Below are 22182 nucleotides of genomic sequence, written 5' to 3'. Positions count from 1 at the left end.
CAACAATGCCAGTCATTCTGTCACACGCAGTTCTCTACAGACCTGTTGGGCTGTGGGTCTCAAGGGCTGAAAGCCTTTTGCCTCTTCCATAACATTTCTTTCTTCATTTGGCTATCAAAAAAAAACGACAATAAAATGAAATATTCTGAAATCAAAAATTATGCCCAAATCTCAGATGTTAATTAGCTCTTAATAATGTATGCAGCTCATTTCAAACCTGGACTTGTGAATGTGTGTCAGCCTGGCACTCCGCCACTCACCGTGACAAGAGGGTACTGCTTGGCTGGCCACAAATCCGCATGTGTCTCCTTCACCCATTCTTCAACAACAAAGGCTTCTTTTAATCCAGGGAAAAGGTTTTCATACTCTGTAGGGTCAGCAAGGGATTCTGCTGCTTTCTGGTTGACTTTTGAAAGATTCTCCCTCCACAGTTTCACTACCCTAATATTAGAGACATCACAGAACCAAACAGATGAAGAATGTGGGCCCTGTTTTAGTTGAAATATTTCTCTCTAAACTAAATCCATACCTTGAGACCTGACTGGGTAAGTAAGTTCGGGCCAGGAAGGCAGCTTCAGGGAGTCTTCCTGTCCTGATCAAGAGCTCTAGGCAAGCATCAAGCCTACAGAGTAAAGCAGAGATACTGTTAGAGAAACAAACAGTAATAGCAGATAAAGCTGGAAGTGTGAACCTGTTGCAGAGGCAAAATACCCCAGTGCCCCTGCCCCTTGCACATTCACTTCTGTTGCTAAGCCCTTTGTCTTAATGTTGAACAAAACCAGTGGACTTCGTGGGTGTGAGGCACAACAGTGTTCATGACTGCTTTCAGCTTATTTGAATAACTTTTGAGTTTTATGACAGGTCTGGAAGTGCCGCTCAGTGATGAACACTTGTCTAGTGTGCACAAATCCCTGGAGTTCGGTTCTTAGCATACCTTAATAGGACAGTGAGGTCTAGGATGTTTGGCACATAGAGCAAGATTAATAATATTTCTGTTTATTTCCAAAAGGCAAACTGATGTCCATGTGACTTAGCTTAACTCTGAAATTCATGATGCTTTCAGAGTTGAGCTCAAATAGTAAATAGCATTTTCATCCTCCTATCCTGGCACACAACAGGTCAGAACTGCCTGGTGTAGACAGTCCTCTGCCTGCCATTAGGTACCAACTGGAGGAGAACAACAGCCTTCTACCATTCAGTAAAATGGTCTAGGAGTAAGTAACTGGTAGGCTCTTTGACTCTGAACCACACATTTAATTAACAGTTCAAGCATATAGAGATCAACAGTTACCAGAGCACTCCTTGCTGAAGGCTAGTGTCACCAAGGTAGGTAGCACTGTTCTCTGGCTGCCCCCACTATTCCACAGCAGTCAGTCATCACCAGCTGTCCCCAGAATTTGTGTACCATATTCCTCTCAAGCACCATCCTTAGTCAGTGGAGAAATACTGCTTACAACTCCTTAAAGGTTTTTTAGACCTTGAGATAATACTTACTTGCCCTGTAAAAAATAGCTCATGAATGCCACGTTATTTTTGCCGTCTCTCTCCGCACCTTCTGCCAGCTTGTTCACCATACTAGCGTTTCCAGAGGCCGTGGCCAAGAGCAGCAGACCACCATAATCCTGGGCATGGTGCAGACACTCCTGGGCTAGGCTGAACTGACATTTACTAATGGCGAGTTCAGCAAGTTGTTTCCACTTCTGTTCCGACTGTAAGAATTTAAGATAAAACATCTTTGGAAATAGCATTTCAACTTTCAACATTATCCTGTTACTTTGAATATCACTGTGATAACAATTAGAAGATTATATAAGACATAAATGTAATTTTTGAGTTGTGCTTGGTAAATTGGCTCTGTCAGTCAAAGAAACACATGATAAAAATGTGTAATGAGGAAATGAAAATCACATGAACAAAAGTAATTCAAATGATACTTGAATAATTAACTCATTTTCATTTTTACTTACACAGTGAAACTGAATCTAAAACCATGTAAATGGAATTAAAATGTCATTAGACTACAATTATTTTAACAAGTAAATTAGTAACATGTTTTTAGGAAGAGTAGAAAATTACATCCTTAAATATTTAATGAATGTGGTCCTTTGTAGCTTCTCAGAAATCAAAATGCACATTTAAATGATCTTGACAGCTAATTTTTGTACAGTCTGAAATTAATTTACTCGTGAATGCTGTACTTAACCCATAATTTCCAGTACACACACACACACACACACACATCTACAAAATGTCTTATCTCTTGTTTAAAATCAGTGTCTCTCACCAATATGGCAAATTGTTGGTATCTCTACACCCTTGAGACCCAGACCAGACAGAAAGACTTCTTAAACAGAGTATAGAACTTAGAGTACCCTGAATTTAATCCAGTGAATTTATCCAAAGATTAACAATGCACCTTTTAAAAGACCAAAGATACAACAGCTTCACTAAAAGGCGTCACTGGTAACAATATTTCAGCAATAGCAATATCCAAGTACCTTCTAACCCTTCTCTGGGTTTTGGAAAAGTCTTGGATTAGAACATACCTCTGCTTCCACTGCTAACTGGTAAGCAATTTTCAACTCTCCAAGCTGAAGAGCAAGCTCAAAACGATGTTCAGGATCTGTGGATACTGTAAGTGCTTGCTGCTTGAAGCCCTATACATTTTTTTAAAAAGAAAATATGTGACTTAGACATTCAGAAGAATGTGCACATATAGTATGCACACAACAAATTATTTCTTTCTCAAAAGACCTTACAGACAAGAAGACCCCATAACCATCTATTTCAGAGGACCAAATGGAATCTAACCCCCAAGTAACCAGATACCCATTAGCATCCATGAATATGCTACCAACAATGCAAAATGGGAGCCATTTTTAGCAAACCAAGTTTGCATTCCCATTTCTTCTTCAAAATGTCTACTTTGCACAATTTTATACTTAGGTCTTTAAGATCATCCTGTAACAAAAGATGCTACAGGACTAAATATGTAAATTTCAGACTTCTGGGAGAGCTGGAGAATGGGTCAAAACTAAAGAATGGATGTACTTCATATAGTTTAGGTTCTAATTAAATACAAAATAAAATTTTATTGCATGGGGAGGGGCATATGGCACAGGTAAATTTAGCTGCTGGAAAGCTTAGAAGTGAGCCTTAGGTGTCATGTAGTCCAAGATTCATCTTATAGAGGTAAATGACAGAAATGAGAAGAGAATGGGAAGCCAAAGGTACACCTTCCAACTTTCTCTCATCTGTAGATCATCCAGCCTATAGCTGGGGTCCAGGCACCGAGGGCTGTCATCAGTTAGGCTTTACTCTGGTCTTGGATTCAGCCTATCAAGTATCCTTCCCTTCTTGTGCTCCATTAGGGCATAAAGCCATAGGACAGACTTTTAAATCTACTACTATAGTTACAAAGTTAACTTCTGTGAGGAAAAAAAAAAAACATTAATGGGCAAGTTTTCCAACTCTGGGAATGCGACAGTCAGAGGGAAACTCTGGTGGCTTACTTCTCAGCACACTGAAGGAAAATGCTTAGTGTAGAGTGGTCAGGACAGAGAAGCCGGGCAACTTTCAGAGTTCATCTAAGTCTGTCTTCATGTTGCTGGAAATGTGCCACTCTGCTTCCCCCATCTACCCATGGTGCAGTGTACACACTGGTTCTAAATCCAAGTTAGTGATTTTCTTCACTAGCACTGACAGCAGAAGACCCCAGAGCAAACAGCACATGTTTGGAACTGGTCAGGTAGGGACAGAGCAAGACAGAGGAAGAAGGTGACATGTCCTTGCTTTTGCTGTATTTCCAATCTTCACTAAGATGACACTAAAGGTAATTTTTGTGTTTGGGGGGCTAAGGATATACTATAAAAGGAGAGGAAATATGACTGAACAGATTTTAAAGAGAACTTTTGCTTTAAGATTTTTGTGTATGAATGTTTGGCATACATGTATGTAAGCATACTATGTATGTGCCTGATGCCTACAGAAGCCAGAAGAAGAAACTGAATTCCCCTGGAACTGTAGTTTTGAGCAATTGTAAGCTGGTAAGTGGTTCATTGGAACCAAACCTAAGTCCTCTGTAAAAGTTGTACCCTTCCTGTGATGTCCATACACAGGAGCCCCTTTTTATAGGAAATGCCTAAAGCTGACAATGAAGAATCAGTGTAGTGCCACATCCTCAGGAATGAAAATAGAAAATACTTCTGGAAAATAGGAAGGGGTCAGGAAAGAACATCTGGTTTACATTGTAGAACCTACTTTATATGCTGTGAATATGTGACTGGAATTGGCACATTGATAACAATAAGTTTTATTAAGGGAGCTTTACCACAAGTTTAAATTAAAACAAGATAATAATAGGAAAAACAAAGACCAGCCTACAGCATTTGTTTTTCTATTTATTTATTTATTTATTTTTTAGAGACACGGTCTTTGTAGCCCTGGCTGGCCTGGAACTCTGGAACTACCTCTGCCTCCCTAGTACTGGAATTAAAGGTGTGCTAGAAATAAAAAGGTCAAGAATCTTAAAGGGGAATGTAAGAAGAGTGATAAAATCAGCTCCAACACTGAAACACTGACAGGCATGGAGGGTCCTAAGTCTAAAGAAGTAAGAGTTCAAGCCAGATGTGCTGTGTGCTGCCGACCTGACTTGGTAAGACAGACAGTGGTAAGAAATAAGAGACGCCATTCTACAACCTGTAGCAACATTTTGTCAGATGCTGCTTTTAAAAAGAAAGAGAGAGGGAAGGAAAGTAGGCAGGCAAAACTTCTCACCTGTTTTTCCAAAAAGTGTGCCACTCTGGTCCTCTGTTCTTTGGGGATGGTAGGGAGGACCTTGTCCGCCATGCTGAAATCCCTGCGCATGACAGCGGTCTGGTATTCTAGGACTGAAACCAACAGGGAGTAGCTAACAATGTTCAATTCCTTATCCCCCAGATAAAGCCTATTGTCTTTTGGAATATAGCCCAGAAGATACATTGTCCTGTAAGAGAAAGAGAAACCAACTTAGAAGCCCAAATCTACAGTTACACCAACACACACCCTTCTTGCTCAAATTCTTACACATTTAATGGATGTGATTTTGGTTACGATCAGAAAATCTACTAAAACTAATGGGGGGAAATTACCCCATCACTGTTACACAAGTCAGCATGACATTTGGTTCGAAAAGCACTTTCAAATTTACGCTGCTTTAGACAAAAGCAAAATGACACTCAGTACCTGTCCAAGTGGGCGATGGTGACTATCTCTCCTCCCACGTAATAGTTTAATCTGTTCACAGAACTTGTGTAAATGAAGCAGTCACCTACCCACAGCCCAGTTTTCACAATTTCCTGAATTTCACCAAGAACCTATAAAAAAGAAAACAGACTATTGCAATCAACACCAGAAATCTGTGAACAAGCTAGATCTGATGAGAGTGGTGGTAAGGAATGCAAAGTAAAATCTAATTTCAAGAACATTCTTCCTAAGAACTTTTGTCTTTACTTAAAAATAGTTTTCAATGAATATAGTGTGAAATCTCACTGTTGAGTCATTAACATAAACATAACTAAAAAAGTATCAATCTAAAATGCCCAACACATGAAACTGGAATGTTAAGTATCTCCAAGTCCTTAAGGACATCTAAACAGTAGATGGTTTGATTTTCCCATTTCAGAGCTCATTTGAATCATTCTAGCTCAACAGTCTTAGAACCAAACACTTCACATTTCCTTGGTGAAGGATAGCAAAGCAAGCCTGCAGATTTTCTAAAGGTCAGGGCACATATTTATTTTAAACATACAGTTGTTGTTTGAATAGGTATGGCCCATTATCAGAACTTATAGTCACCCTACCCAAACCTAATTCACACAGAACTGTTAAAATCAGTTTAGTCTGTTTTAAGAATATAAAATACTAAAAACAAAGCCTAAGCTGGACTCAGACACTTACCTCAAAGGCGTCTTCAATGCCATCTTCAGTAACTCCCTCATGTGTTTCCTGTGCAGCCAAGACTTTTTCTGACAGATATTTAAGAATAAAAAATGACTCCTCCGTGGCGATACAGACCAGCTCTCCAGAGTCAGACCAGAAGATCTGCAACCCGACAGACAGACAGACAGATGACTGACCGCCTTTCTGAGTAGCCACCCCAAAATGTATTCACTTTGTTCACTACAGGACCAGTCTTACAGCAAGGCAGTCATTATGCACTTAGCATTTGGTACACTGTACTTCTACATGCATTTGGGAAGGCGGACAGCACAGCACTGTTGTGGAACAGTAGTGGAACACCAATGGGAAACAGGATTCTGTCATTCAGGTGGGGTGGGCTGCTCTCTGTTCTCTAAAACAGTGTTTCCTACTCCTTATTTCTTTTCTCCACACATATATGTGCACTCATACATAAAGAAAAAACAATAATACCACAAGTGGACACCTTTGGTGGGTCATGGCCCCAGTCTCTCTAGACAGACTCAGGACTGTAACTAGGTAAGATGCCTTCTAATGGCAATCAGCAGCTCTAAGTTTGCTACTAGAGTTCTCCTGACCATCATCACATGAAGTATGAAAAGGCTTTTCCATATCAATAATTCCCCAATTTCCATCTTCAATGTGTTTACTTTGTTAAAGACATTTAAAATATGAATTTTGGAGTTTATACTTGTATTCTATACTTCTACATATAGTCAATGATTATTGTCTGATTCTAATACATAAATGATATCCTGAGCACCTCTTAGGTAAATAGCACGGTGTTCAGCACAGTGGGACCAGTATAGCAGTGTGCAAAGAGCCATTCTTGACATGAGGAACTCAGACATTTCAAAGATAAACCTCCCAAAGTAACCATAGAGGAGAAACTCACATGCTTGGGCTGAATTTCAATTCTGCGGATGAGTTCAGTATTCTCCCAGTCATAGAAGGCTAAGCCATTTACAGACCTGACTCCCAACAAGAAGCCCCCATAGATACCTTAAAAAGGACACAAGAAGAGTCCACTTGAATGTTGTGAGACATTACAAAGATTCTCACAATGCAACATAAATAAACAGCACTTACTTTCAGCTCCAAAATCAGGTTTAAATGATTTTTTTTCTTTAAAGTTTTTAAATATCTTTACAACACTGTTGCTTTCTCTTATTGCATACCTGAGGGACAGGAGAAACAGCATATTAAACACTAAGCCATAATTCTAATAACTGTTAGAAATATCTTCAAATATTCTGATAAAATATTAATTATTGAAAAATAAAAATATATCTCCATTGAAAAATTCACTTAGTTTTGTCCCAAGCCATAGTGAAAATGTTGCAATTAGACAAATAATGGATATCATGCTGTACGTTATGCAAATTACGAAAGCTTAGAAACCATTGTAGAAACTAGAAATGGCATTGATATCCAAAAAGTGAATGCTTAAATGGTGGTACATCCATTCAATGGAATACTACTTGGCACACAAAACAATTCCTTATTGATACAGGTAAGAACACAGATGATCTCAAAAACCATATCCAAGAATGCATGCCTGTAGTGCTCCATTCATATAAAACTATCAACAAGTCTAAAGAAAGACTGATCTATATAGTAACAAAAAGATGAGTATTTGCCTGGGCCCGGGGAATGAGCTAATTGGGGTAGGGATAGTCTGACTGTGTTGGTGGCTATGAACTGTAAACATGTAAAGAATTAATGTGACTTCTGCTTTTAATGAGAACATTTTATGAATATTCTGAATGCAGACTGAAATAGGTTAAGAATGAGCAGTAGGGGACATGCAGAAATTGAATTTTTAAAAAGATGCATTAAAATTCTCATCGAAGTGACCTGGCATAAGCAGAACCTCCCAATAGTTTATAAAGGGCAACCGTCCCTCGGAGGCCATGTCTGGGAGGGCCTACTTTGCCTTAAACCCAAGCATCATGCATGTCACAGGTTCCAACAAAGATATTGGTCTTGAATCTCCAGTTGAATGGATTTATTCCATCCACCCGAGTGAGGCAGCATGGTAATTCAGACAGGGCAAGGGCGGTTTATACTCTCCCAGTGCTTCAATGAAGCAGCTGTGCTGGAACTGTCTTTTACCATGGGAAAGCACCAGCCACATTGGCATCCACACCCTATTTGCAATCAGGACAAACTGGGCAGCACGCATCTTACTCTGAAGAATCGTGGGCCCATGCAAACTCCTGGGCAGACCCAAAGCTCTTGTTCCTCAACGCCATTGCTGTGTAGATGATATACTCCCCATCACCACACACCACAACAAACCTAGAAATGATGGAAGTCAGGGACAATGACATAGGTGTCAGGACACTAATTCATATCTATGATAAAATAATTCACTAACAGATGCTATGTTAGTTATTATAATTTAAAATGTTAGAGCTATATACTTCTTTGAATATGCTATGAATAAATATTCTAAGAAACAAAACCAAAAGTAATTATCAATCAGTGTGGGGTTACTGACAAAAACATTACTGCAATGGCCTTCTCTCCTCATTCAGTCTCAGAGCCTGGAGATGAGGAGCAAGCACGGCTGGAGATGCAGCGACTCCAACCACAGGGCAATGCTTGCTGAGCATCAAGATGCGTATACTGTGCTCACAGCATCACACCACAAGGAGGCACTGCCTTGCAGCACATTTACCTGTGTTCCAATGCTCATCACTAAATGAACAAAAGACTGTATTCAACTGTTAGTTACTAAAATGAACAGGATCATTAACATTTAAGTAATGAATAAAAATAGAATGCTATACAGCCAAACATTTTTCCCCAGTAGACAAAATACCTCTCTTCAAATTCTGTTTAGAACATGATAATGTCTGTTATTAGAGGACACTCACAGGTAAAATTAAAACCTTGCAGAAAAGATTTCTGAAGGTATTATATATATACAAATAAACACACACACATTGCCTTAAACTTTCATAAGATACTTAAAAATGATTATAGACATCAATGACTGAGTCTTAATACCATACTTTGTCATTTATGACAGTGAATGTAACTTAAGACATGCAAATACACTGTAAAATGATTTTTAAAGCTCTACAGCAGTGGTTCTTAACCTGTAGGTCACAACCCCTCCTAGGGATTGAATGATCCTTTCACAGGGGGTGCATATAAGATATCCTGTATATCAGATATTTATATTACGATTCATAAGAGTCACAAAATTACAGTTGTGAAATAGCAATGAAATAATTTTGTGGCTTGGGGTCAGTACAACATGAAGAAATGTATTGAGGTGTCCAAGCATTTAGGAAGACTAAGATCCACGGCTCTAGAGGTTTGAGCATCAATTTACTGTTTAGAGAAGTAAAAACTTCTCTCACATGATTATTACTATTTTATAAATCTTCAGGGAAAACAGAGTTGACAATTCAAATTATAGGTAAGAAATAGAAAAGTCACAATCCCAAACATTTTCAGAAGACATACTGGAGTTAGTCTTCCATAAGAGCAGTAAGCAGTACAGGGCACCAGGTTCTAGACTCCCAAGGACACTAATCCAGAGTATCTTAAGAACAAGGAAACAGCCGGGCAGTGGTGGTACACGCCTTTAATCCCAGCACTTGAGAGGCAGAGACAGGCGGATTTCTGAGGTCGAGGCCAGCCTGGTCTACAGAGTGAGCTCCAGGACAGCCAGGGCTATACAGGGAAACCCTGTCCCGAGGGGGGGTGGGGGAGATTAAGGAAACAACACTGACTCTGCCACCCTGCGTGCCAACTCTACCAAGTGAGCTGGCAGCTGGCAACTGCGGAATGTGGGCCGGGACACAGCTCCAGGAGCAGACTGGGGACACGCTGTGCATACGCACAGTTGATCCACCACACACAAGCTCAGAGAAGGGTGTTACTGACAGCTTACCTCCCATTAGGATTGTGCTGAATGGTCTGTGGATATATTTCACAGCTGCCCATGTCCTTTACTGCCAGTGGCAATCTTTCTCCATCTTTAATCTCAGTGTCGCCCATTGCTTTCAGGTTGGCCTGCTGGACTTCAGAATGCTTGGCCCAGATTATCTTTCCATTGGCATCCATGGACATGGCAGGTTCCTCCCGGCCAAGCTGCAACAATGACAAACAGCTTAGTGACTAAAAGGAAAACAAAAACCAAGAACAGACCCATTTCCCCCTCACTGAGTGAAGACTTCCTTCCTTCCTTCCTTCCTTCCTCCCTCCCTCCCTTCCTTTCCTTCCCCTTTCCTTTCCTTTTTCCTTTCCTTTCCTTCCTTCACATTAAACTGTCTAATTTAATCTAGTCTCTTCTAACAACAGAAGTGCTTGTTTAACAAAACTGATGACTTGGCATGGCTTTGCCTTTCTCATCCATTTAAAGAAAGTACAGTTACCTTAACAATGATGCTCCCTTCATCATAGCCCAGAGCGACATTGTTGGACCCTCTCAGACTGGCCACACACCACACCCTCTCCATTCCGTAATTCAGTGTGCTCTCAAGCCGGTAGGTACTAGAATGCCAGATTCGCACAGTTCCTAAAAATCAACAATGTGAACATTCCCTCTGGATATGAACATCTAAAATAAATTATTAGGTGAACGAGCTACTAGAAGCCTTTCTATTTCAATACAAGTATTTTCTAGCAATTTTATGACATTTAGATCTCTAATTCTTTAGCTGATTTTACAAAGCAACATAAGCATGAAACAACAAAAAACTTGCAACTAGAAAACTAGAAGTAGGCAATAAATCCTAACCGTAAAATCACAGCAGAGTTTCCTGGGTAGAGTGCTCCCGTGTAGTACATGTTTGCTGTGTGTGATTCCTTCTTCCCTCTCGCTATAATCCTGAGTAGACTTACATGTTCTTAGCTCTTAGTCTACCTAAACCATACATCTGCAAAGTGACAGAGCCTGATTTTGAACCCAGGTCTGTCAAACTGCAATGCACAGGCTTTTTCAAGTTCTTCTCTAGAATATCTGATCTCCTTTTCTTTAAATGACAGAGTCAAAGACACTAAAATGGTGATGATGATAAAGCCATTTATTCTTCAGCACTGTATAAGTCTAGATTCCTAATCATGATATAGAAGCTCCTAGAAGCCTCCCACTGCAATGCAGGGCCACCACATGGTTTAAATATCCAGTGAGTCATGTCCAGCACATACACAACAGCCTCTAACTTACCATCTTCTGACCCTGTGATGATGATGGGCAGCTCAGGATGGAAGCTTGCACACGACACATTCTGGGCATGCCCCTCCAGGGTCTGCACACAAGTTTTGTTCTGAAATCAAGACACAGAAAGCCACTATGTTCCATTGTTGGGAAACTTATGTTAGAAGCAAAGGGGGAGGAAGGTAAGAAAACCTTAGAGACACAAAGCATGGCAATGAGAGTAATAACTAGGCTTATGACTGTTCCATGTGGTGAAACGTGTACCATGGTTACATCACAACATTCACTGTTGTGCCTGTTTCACTCAGATACAGAAGTCTAGTAACAAGGACACTCAGAGACATGTGGTTTGACAGTGTAAAACCCTTTTAAACAAACAATAAGCATGCTGGCATTTTACTTTAAAATCTTAAAATGCATTCGCATTCTTTTTTATAAAGGGGGAAATTCCAGGACCACAATTTAGGGGCAAATACTGGGGCCTTGACCTATGACTGTAAAGAGTTCCATTTGAGCCTTGAGGTGCTATAGGAAGCAGTAAAAACCAAGTCTAGCATACGGCAAGGAAGGTTACAGAAATTGTACCTGATAATCCCATATTTTAACGAGCCGGTCATCTGCACCTGAAATGAGGTATGGCTTGTCACCACCACTGTAGTAATCAATGCAATTCACGCCTTTTTCATGTCCTTCCAGAGTGAAGTTTGGTGATGAAGAGCCCAGCTGCCACACCTTCGGAAAACAGCAGCATTTGCCAGTCAGCACTTTCAGAGGCAGTTCCACCCACTTTTAACACAAGACATCCAACACCACAGCCCAACACACAGTGTGCTCAAGGATATCTGCTAGTCTCATGTAAATTTTCAGGAAGCAGAATCACTGCTCTCTGAAGGTGCCAATTCCTAGACAGCTGCATGGAGGCTATATATAGTTCAGCTGGTGACCTGGTTATACTTTTCTCAACTTGACACAGTACTTATCTGGGAAGAGGGGATTCAATTGAGAGAATGCTTCCATCAGACTGGCCTGTAGGCAACCCTTGGAGGCCATGATGGGCCACCCCTGGGCAGGTGAACCTGGGTGGTATAAGAAAGCAGGCTGAGCAACTCATGAAGAGCAAACCAATAAATGGTGTTCTTCCATAGCTCTGCTTTCACTTTGCCTCCAGGTGCCTGCCTTGAGTTTGTGCCCCAACTTCCTTGGATAAGGTACTATAAACTGGAAGATGAAATAAACCCTTTCTTTTGCCAAATTGCTTTTGGTCAGTGTTTTATCACAGCAACAGAAAGCACACTAAGAAAACTGGTATACAGATGAAGTGCACGAATGAATAACACTCTGAAAAACCTCTAAAGGAAGTATTGATTTGATGGGAGAGTTAGTGATTAGTGACATGTATTAAAATGAAAGAAAACTTGCCAGTGAGAGAGGTACAAGACTATGTTCCCAACATATGGGAAGTTGAGAAAATTGAGACTGTGAGGCCAGCATAGGATACACAGTGAATTCTAGGCCACCTTAGCATACAAAAAACACCCTTACTCAAAAAACACAGAAACTTGATTTAGTGAAGAAGTTCAAACTCATCTCAGTTTCCCATCTATGTCAAAAGCAAGAGCAATTCAACAAAAGATATCAAAATCAGGTTTAAAAACCTGAAGATCTTTAAACACAAAATAGCTTATATGAGTTAAATTAGTACTCTACTCAGTACCCACTATGCTGCTCTCCCAGAACATCTTGGGGCTGTGCAAGGGAAGACACAGCTCCTACCCCAAATATCCAGTCTATCATGGGGATAAATGATTTCAAATTACATGAATTATGACTCAATGTGAAGACTGTTAATAGAAACAAAATCTAAAGCGAATGACACACACTCTGTCTAAAGCCATTAAGCACTAGACTGGAGTTTCTCAGAATGACTATCTGTGCTAACCCTTAGAGAGCTATGTAGATGTTCAGTGAAAAATAAATCCAAATCAGAGAATGAAAAGACCTGCAGTCAGAGGGAAGAGCTGATGTGATGAAGGCGATGCTCTGTGAACACTCACAGCATTTCTAGAGGACAGCAAGCAGGTCAAAGTTATACTGGTGTCTGTAACATCAGCCCAGGCTAGCCCTAACCATCCTGTATTTCACTTAGACATCTGTAGTTTATTCTCCAAGAGGAAGACAACAAGACAGACTCTGAAGAACGGCAGTCCACAGGAAGGAAAACAGAGGCAGAACAGGGAGATGGTAACATAAAGAACTTACATGTAAAACAGACCACTGATGAGGATTCAAGAATGACTAAAGGATGGACACACACACACACACACACACAGTGACCTAGAAATCTGCCAGTGCTTCTTACTGCAGATCCTAGAGTAGAAACCAATGTTATACCATGTTGCCCCTGCTTGGCACAGGAGCAGCTTTCTGGCCAGCCATAGTAAAGCACCAACAGTGGACACCTACCTTGATGGTCCTGTCGAGAGATGCACTGGCAAACTGATTGTTATCTTTGGGGTTTATCACAATCTGCATAACGTAGTGCGTGTGTCCTTCAAACACTTGTGAACAAGACCATTTTTTATCCCAGTCCCAGAGCTTAATAAGCATGTCATCTATACCAAAAGAAAGCCAAGTCAGTCGTGGTCTGTTTTCATCTCTGTAGTAAGGCAGGCTTGGTGTCCTCTAAGGCAACAAATGCAGCACAGTTCACACACCCCATCATCTACTCCGTAGAACCAACACTGGGAAAGACTTCCAAGGTCTCATTTGCCCTCAGAGCATTCCTAATTACAGAACAGTGGGAACAAAGTGCATATGGACAGCTACTAAAGACACACAAAAAAATGGGGAAACTTTTTAAATTTAATTTAAAAAGGACCGTAGTTACCGTCTAAGTCTGGCTGAAAACGCTGACTGTAGAAAGAGGCAGCATTTGCCTGATGAAATTAACTGCTTTTACAAAAGTTCTCACTTGTTAAATTTTAAAATATTTCAAAGACTACTACCAACTCAAGGGTACCCAGGTAATTGCCTTCCTGCAGGTGACTGCTTCACACTAATACCAGGGAGCTAGCTAGCTAGCTAGCTAGTCTGATTTTGCAGATAAACCAATGGGGCCTATATCAATCTGCCAACAGCTTGCTCATCAGCATAATAATGAACTTTCTCCTCCCCAGACACTGATGCATCTAGACCTCTGATGCATCTAGACCTTCGAATTTTCTGGCAGGAATCAGAGCAATTGCAATATAATTCTATTAAAATACTAAAATACACAGGTGGGCAGCGTCAATAGCACAGTAATGGATTCAAATAGTTTAAAAGATGCTTGGAGGAGAGTCCACTTGTAACAGCAGTCAAGTACAACATGTCTTGTGGGAACAAATCATCACTCAGTGTACACAACTGAAGCAGGTCGTCTCTTACCACTGCTTGTGAGGATGAACGGCTGGGTGGGATGAACAGCAATACAACGAATGTAGTCCGAGTGTGCTTCAAACATGTGCACCCTCTCCAGGGTGTTATAATTGAACACTCTGATCTGCATATCGTCCTAGGAATGGAGATTTTAAAAGATCACTATTATGAGGTAAACTATATAGACCACTAAACTGTACTATAGGCTCAAGGCATAACCTCCACCCTTTAGAACACTACATTTAATTAACTACATGAACCAGGCATTACAACTCTGCAACTGGTCTCTGTAGCCACTGACCAATCAGAAGGTAGGGTCTGATACTCAGAGCTACTTACTGCTCCTGTCACCACCCAGTTCTTCCTTGCGACAAACTTTGCAGCTCGAACAGGAAGATCACATACTTCAAACGTCTTCACCAGTGTCTTGAAATATTAACAAGAATAAACACATTAAGTTACAAGGAAGTAACTGAAAAGTCTTATTCTGCTGTAATTAAAACATCAAACTGTAAAGTATTTTTCGTTAAAAATGTTAAAGTGAATGACAGCTCAGCATTAAAGTGGGGGGGGAAAAAAGGACCAATCAACTTTTTTCTTCAGTAGATCTGAAAATCAGGAACTTAGAAGAGAAAGCAGACGGTTATAGGACGGACAGACAGACAGACCGACCGACAGGCAGCACTCCAGACCCTCCGTCCTGGCCTGCCTCTCCTTTCCAGTATGGCCTTTCACTCCTGTCTGGAAACCTACTCAGGGAGGATGCTTTTTTTTTTTTTTTTAATTTTGGTTTTTCAAGACAGGGTTTCTCTGTATAGCTCTGGATGTCCAGGAACTCACTTTGTAGACCAGGCTGGCCTGGAACTCAGAAATCCGCCTGCCTCTGCCTCCCTAGTGCTGGGATTAAAGGCGTGTGCCACCACGCCCGGCTCCCTTCCTGCACCACTGCCAAGCGCTAAGCAGACTCCATGTTCTCTTCCCACTGCGGTCTCCAAGGGCAGGACTCACCACTACTGTGCAGCCCACACCTACAACAGTGTGTGACCCAGCTGCTGTGCACCCCACCCCACTATCTGCTGAGTGAATCATCTCTTAGCTTAGTTTCCGTTTCTTAAAGATTGAGCCCATAAACCAGGCATAGTGGCTGACATATGCCTTTAATTCCAGCACCTAGAGGCAGACAGATCGCTGTGAGTTCAAAGCCAGTTTGCCCTAGTGAGTTTTAGATAGCTAGGGCTAGTGAGACTGTCTCAAAAAAAAAAAAAAAAAAAAAAAATCGAACCTATAGAAATGACTCAAACATTTTTTTATACATCTTCGCAACACATTTCCAGAAAAAAATGCTGAGCGTTTGTGTTTGGTTGTTGTAGTAAGCATAAACACTGAGAGGTTTATATGTTCCTTGGATGTTCAGAGTGGATCATCTACATGGATTCAAGGTGGGAATTCAGGAGACCTAGGAAAACCAGAGATGAACACTTTGCTGTCCCATTTTAAATGTCTGTTCTTTAAAATTCTGAAAATTAAGCTATCATTTTTAATGTCTCTTTTTGTACCAAGAAAGCAATAATGTAGTACCTCAGGAATTTAACAAAATCGTACTGGCTCATTAACCAAGGTACACGGGAAAACCAACAGAGACTAGCTTACAAAACTGTTGAGGCCACCTGGCGTCCCAGGTTAAGACAAAGCTGAGTGCCACATAGATACACAGCTGCTACCAGGTGACTGTGGCATGAACAGAGCAAGCTGAGCACGCAGTCTCTAAGACGGCAGAAAAATGTAGAAAATCTTTTGAGTCATCAACAAATCCGAGGATATATGGAGCAGTAAAAGAGCCAACTATAGAACCTCCATGACTGAGTACCACATGAGGTGCCTGGCAGGACAAAAGGCAAAAAAAGCCAACTCACACTCTACAAGCTAAACAAAAGAGCAGAAAAGCTGTATTCTCTTTCAGGCCACAGAAGGGCTACATCTAAGGTAAGAAAGCAACAGATAACACCAAGATGGTTCTTTGTGAGTGTCTTAGTCAGGGTTTCTATTCCTGCACAAATATCATGACCAAGAAGCAAGTTGGGGAGGAAAGGGTTTATTCCGCTTACATTTCCGTACTGCTGTTGATCACCAAAGGATGCAGGACTGGAACTCAAGCAGGTCAGAAAGCAGGAGCTGATGCAGAGGCCATGGAGGGATGTTCTTTACTGGCTTGCTTCCAATGGCTTGCTCAGCCTGCTCTCTTATAGAACCAAGACTAGCAGCCCAGAGATGGCACCACCCACAAGGGGCCCTCCCCCCTTGATCACTAATTGAGAAAATGCCTTACAGCTGGATCTCATGGAGGCATTTCCCTAGCTGAAGCTCCTTTCTCTGTGATAACTCCAGCTGTGTCAAGTTGACACAAAGCTAGCCAGTACAGTGAGTGAGAAACAACTGCCTAACATTTTATTCCACATTCTTTCTTCATGCACAGGTCACAACAGTTATCCTTTCAGAGTAGTAAATCAAGGCTCAGCGTGGCTAAGACTTGCCAGTAAATTAGCTTTAAATAATAAAACAATGTTGTTGTTTTACAACATTGACCTGCTATCTCCAGGAGAGTCCAAAACGTCCTTATCTGAAATGTAAGAACATCTGGATTCACCCAGTGCAGAACAGCCATGTGAGAGTGCTCTTGCCACTCTCAATACACATGAATGGCAGCTAACCCTTTGTCACTGGTGACAGAGGGGGAAAGCAAGCAGAACAGAAGCCGGTGCTAATATGACCTACATCGAAGCTGCTGTATTTAATATATAATATGCCCAGAACTTCTTCCACAGGCAACACTCACACAAACCTAGTCCTGAAAATAAAACACTCCACCCTACTTTGAGCAGCAGCACACATACAGCTGCTTGGACTCTAGTGGCTCTTTCATTATTAGTGCTGGTATTTTATAGCTTTTATGGCTAAGGAAGTCCTTTCGGAACTCTTACCTGAGTTTCATGATTCCAAACACACACACTGCCATTGTAAAGACTAGCCAACATCCATGGTTCTGTCGGATGCAAATCCACACTCTTAACTCGGTCAGACCTAGCAGTCAGCTTTCTCTTGATGTCAAGTCGAAGAGGCTAAGGGGAAAGGACAATTGATGAAATTAAATTAAATTATTAAGTCAAATAAAATATGCTTGAAACAGTGTATTGAGAGGCTTATGAAAAAATTGTTTTAACTTTGCTAAATTGTGAACAGTTTCAATTCTAAAGCACCTTTGTTAATCACATTAAAACTTAAAAAATGGGGTATTTTTTAAGTTTGTATTTACAGAGGTGGTTTTCCAATATTACTTATCCTGACCTCTTTCTTTACACCCTTAAAATTTATGAGGGTTTCAAATGATAATGTTTTACATTTATGTCAATTTTTTTCAATTTCATTTTTTAGAGGACTGTTATATCTGGCTTTGTCTCCAGTATGTTGTAGTATACAGTTTTGGTTGAGACATAACAAAAACAACCACCATCTGGCCTCAAACACATAACACATACAGTTAGGAAGCGGAATATATAAGTCATTTTTGGACTTTCTGCTTTGATGCTGCCTGAGAATCAAGGGCTCCTTAAAGAACACTTGTATTATGGGATCTGAAGCCTAGAAGTAGCTGTCTACACTTGGCTAAATCAAAATCCATTAGTCTATCCTACACTTTGCTGGGAAAGGATGGTTCATTGAGTTACACAGATTCACATAGATAACAAATTTTATTACCCTTAATCAAAAGTCACATTTATTAATACCACTTCCTACTTTAACCGACAGGTCTTTGAATATCAGAAATACATGAAGTTCAGTCTCAAATATTCAAGTTTACATTTGAAGGTTAGAATTCTACCATCAGTTAACAGACATGGTCAGGGACCAGCTAACATCTTCCAGTTCTCAGGCTATGTCTACTAAATACATCTGAATAAGCAGTTTCTGAGCCATCATTTCAAGTAAGCTTGCAACCTGAACCTTTATCTATATTAAAGTGCTTCTTCCACCAGCCACATGTTACAAGTATTTTACACATCCTCATTTTGTAATATTAATACAGATCTTTAGAAGATGCCTCCTGAGGCAGTGAGACTGACAGCACTAATAACATTTTACTGTTTCACCCAAGGCACTCTCACTGAAAACCTTGCTTCTTACAAGTAAGTGTCTGACAATCAGAACATGTGATCAGGCTGGGTGTGGTGGTGTGTTCTGGGCTCTGAAAAAGAGGACTGTGAGTTCAAAGTCAGCCTGTGCTACAAGGCAAATCTGTCTCAAAAAGAATGTATCACCAGCACATTCTGGCATGAGTGCACCAGCATGGTCACCTTTCATCAGTGCAAATATAAACCTAGTGGGAAGGCCAACACATCTTACTATTGGTAAAACTTCTGATCTGTGACTTCCTCAAACAGTAAGAGGCCTCCAAGGAACTTCAGAAGATACTTCTAAAACCCCCAGTTTTAGGTAAATAAATTTAAAACATCAACTAAATCTCAATTTCATGTCCATGCATTAGTGTTGTAGCAGAAAATATTGTGAAGACATGTCATTCATGAAGCTGTAGTAATCCTAAACCATAACATTAAATGAGCTCTTTAAAAATAATCAGATGGGGAGGGCATTTAAACTGTAGGCAAGTAATGTCTGATCAATAAGGGTTTACTCCTGTTCATAAAGGCCTTTTGAATTTATAGATACATACTGAAAAACAGAACAATTTTAAACAAATTAAGCCATAAAACTGCAATAGTTTAAAACTGTCCCTTTCCAGTCAGACCACAGCTATTAACAGTTCTGAACCACAGAACAGAAAATGATTTTAGTGAGCAACTGTGTTCCATCTCTTCCAGGGAAGCCATCCCAGAAGAAAAGTTAATTCATTCCACAATGAAGTCCTGGAGCACTCTCTCTTCTTCCACTCTTTCTTGTAGGCTCGTTTAAACTGCACTTCCCCTTGCATACGCCTAACCCACAATCCGAATGCTTACTGCCAGGATGAGTTACTGTGCTGGTGCCTCTGTGCTGTTCCCTAACAGTTATGAATTCTACAGAAATTTAAGGTTGCTTCTCAGCACAAAATTGAGGATGCAGCAGAGGTAATACCCTGAAACAAACACCTAACAAGGCTCTTAATCGCCCCTCTCTGTGTGTCTGTCAGATGTAAGTCGCCGTCTACTTCTAACTGTTCTTCACTGTTTGCCTCCCTCACTTCCAAAACCAGCTTTAGGGCCCGTGATCTAACTAGTCCATTCTCACGAGAACACCTCCACTGTCATGCCCTGCCCATCTGTAACATACTGAAGCCACTATCTTTAAATCACAAGCTAATCTCAGGGGAGCAAACCTTTTCAATGATTTCTAAAATTCTGCCCCACTAATTACTGTCACAAATTTTAACTTCTCCCTCTCATCTTTGAGTCAACAACAAGCAGAAAGTATGTTATGCCAGGAGTCCTAACAATGTTTTTAAATTGATTTTTCAAAACAGCCAGGGATCTCTGAACTACCTAGTATAGCTGCATATACTCCAAAGCAAAGACACCTATTTTAAAATGTGCATTACTGTAGGCAAGAGCTCCTGTAGTCATACTTACCATCTTAGTCATGATTGTTTTAAAGATATCATAGCAGGTCTTAGATGATTAATCTAGTCTCACTGCATCCTCAACTCCAGACTTAGTTTAAATGTCACTGCTACCACTATGCCCTTTCTGTCTGGCCTAGCCAGAGGATCCGTCCCCACCCAGGCACACAGCTCTTCTTGCTTGTGGAGTGGTTTACTTCTGAAGGGAAGGCTCAGTGCTTATCCAGGTCCTTCTCTCCACACTACAAGTATTTGGGAATAGGGGAGGAACAGGTCGTATAGCTGAGGTCCACAATCTTGCTACACGCCTCAGCTGCAGCGCTCAAGTCAGACACATGGTAGTAAGTTTAATTAACACCCAAGGTTTGACTTGTATAATCAGGGATGATAATGATAATATCTCTCTTAGCATTCCGAGAATTAAAACCAGAATTCAGTTAGAGCAGAGCAAGGCTTATAGTAACCACCATAAGCATTACTCATAATTATCTACAGGCTGCGGTGACAATCAGCTGGTAAATGTTTAGCAAAATGCAGGACAGTGAATACTCCTATGGTGAGTGAGCAAATAAACCAACTCATGTTTTGTACTTTTTACTCGAGACTTAAAATACAGCCATCTTTTGGTGTCTGCACATGGTTCCAGTACCCTCCACCAAATCGAAACCCTCACGTTCAGTTATTTAAGTATTTATAATCTACCCATTACTCCTGGTCATCTCTAGATTAGTTAGAACACCGATACAGGGTCAAAGTTGTAAAAAGTCATTGTATACTATCACAAGAAAAAAAAATGACAGCACATGTTCACACAATAATTTTCCTCAAATGTCTTCCACCAAAAGCTGGTTCAATGTGTGGGTATGGAACTCATAAACATTGAGGAATGAAAGCAAGATTTCACTATTAAAAATATGGCCCAATCAACACCAGCTAGAAAACGACGAACCGGGTCGCCGACGAACCGGGTCGCCAAAGCATTTGAAATTCCACCTCTGGCTCCATAGACATTTAACTTTGTTTAGTTGTGTTTTTCCTCTGCTTAACGTTGCAATTTGGTGTCTGCACACTACCAAACACCGCACGCGACCTGGATGCTGGGTTCAATGGCAGAATGAAGTGACTTTGTCAAAGTTGCCTTTGGCATCCGAGCCCTGCCTCTCGCATTTACTCGCACTGCCGGACCCGGTGCAGACTGCAGGGGCACTGACAGGCGCCCTGATCGCCCGGAGAGTCGGGGGCCGCTCCCTCGCGGGCACCCAACTTCACTACCGTGTCACCACGGCAGCCTCCCGGTCTGGCCTTCTTCCACCCAGGACGCCAACGGGACAGGAGGACCCCGCCAGGCCGCAGCAGCAGCAGCGCAGACGGCTTCTAACTACCGCTCCTGGCCCGGAAGCCCCGGGAACCCGCCGCAGCCGGTGGGTTCCGCTCTCCGTCCCCTGAGGCCCGACCTACCATGGCTCCGACTGTCCGAGCCCCTGCCCGTCACAGGCTCCGGGCGACACACTCAGGAACCCACCGACCCGTGGACCGGCCGACCCACTGACGTGGAACTTCCGGGAAGCGGCTCTCGCGATACTCGGAGCCAGGCTCTGCGCCCGCGCACACCCTCCGTAAGGCGGTCCGTGCGTGGTCCCGCCCCGGTTTCCTCGGTAACGCGGCCTTCTGCGTCTCCCGCTGCTGAGCTGGCTGATGGAGTGTGTGTCGCTGTGGCTAGCGTAGGGCGGTGACTAGCGGCGGTCTGGGGCTGCTCACCTTCGGTCAGGTTCAGAAACCCAAGAAATGGAGCGCAGTTCCTGCTGAACGCCGGCAGCAGTGGAGGGGCCCGGAAGCGCTATCCGAACAGCGTGAGCCTCTGGCAGAGAAAAGAAGGCTCTAAAAGTGTACTCCTACTCCGGCGGGGTCTGGGTCTTGGGTGATACCGACCGAGGCGGAAAAGATGTGGGCGCGGCTCCCGTCTTTGAGGCTCCGAGGAGCCCTGAGACCTTGGTTCTGGCGGCTCCCGGAGGCAGTCGAG

The 22182-nt window shown here is 41.7% G+C and overlaps 1 protein-coding gene across 2 annotated transcripts in view; it reads right to left on the bottom strand.

Annotated features, from left to right (window-relative positions):
• The window catches only part of Copb2 (coatomer protein complex subunit beta 2), a 28318-nt gene extending 6599 nt beyond the window's left edge, over positions 1-21719 (bottom strand). For both annotated transcript variants that reach the window (XM_029542809.1, XM_021206627.2), the window contains exons 1-20: positions 21621-21719; positions 17533-17670; positions 14894-14980; positions 14564-14690; positions 13601-13749; positions 11723-11869; positions 11147-11246; positions 10353-10495; positions 9869-10068; positions 8149-8259; positions 7048-7136; positions 6854-6960; positions 5938-6081; positions 5224-5354; positions 4777-4984; positions 2547-2657; positions 1495-1709; positions 530-622; positions 261-441; positions 43-111 (exon numbers count right to left, since the gene is read on the bottom strand). In XM_029542809.1, the coding sequence (XP_029398669.1) occupies positions 43-111; positions 261-441; positions 530-622; positions 1495-1709; positions 2547-2657; positions 4777-4984; positions 5224-5354; positions 5938-6081; positions 6854-6960; positions 7048-7136; positions 8149-8259; positions 9869-10068; positions 10353-10495; positions 11147-11246; positions 11723-11869; positions 13601-13749; positions 14564-14690; positions 14894-14980; positions 17533-17670; positions 21621-21623 (2553 nt within the window). In that variant the 5' untranslated portion in view covers positions 21624-21719. The remainder of the gene's footprint in view (positions 1-42; positions 112-260; positions 442-529; positions 623-1494; positions 1710-2546; positions 2658-4776; positions 4985-5223; positions 5355-5937; positions 6082-6853; positions 6961-7047; positions 7137-8148; positions 8260-9868; positions 10069-10352; positions 10496-11146; positions 11247-11722; positions 11870-13600; positions 13750-14563; positions 14691-14893; positions 14981-17532; positions 17671-21620) is intronic.
• Positions 21720-22182: the final 463 nt, after the last annotated feature.

Source organism: Mus pahari, chromosome 10 (genome assembly GCF_900095145.1).
Source record: "Mus pahari chromosome 10, PAHARI_EIJ_v1.1, whole genome shotgun sequence".
Classification (NCBI taxonomy): Eukaryota; Metazoa; Chordata; class Mammalia; order Rodentia; family Muridae; genus Mus; species Mus pahari.
Note: the sequence above shows the minus strand (reverse complement) of the source record. Positions and strands in the feature narration are given on the sequence as shown.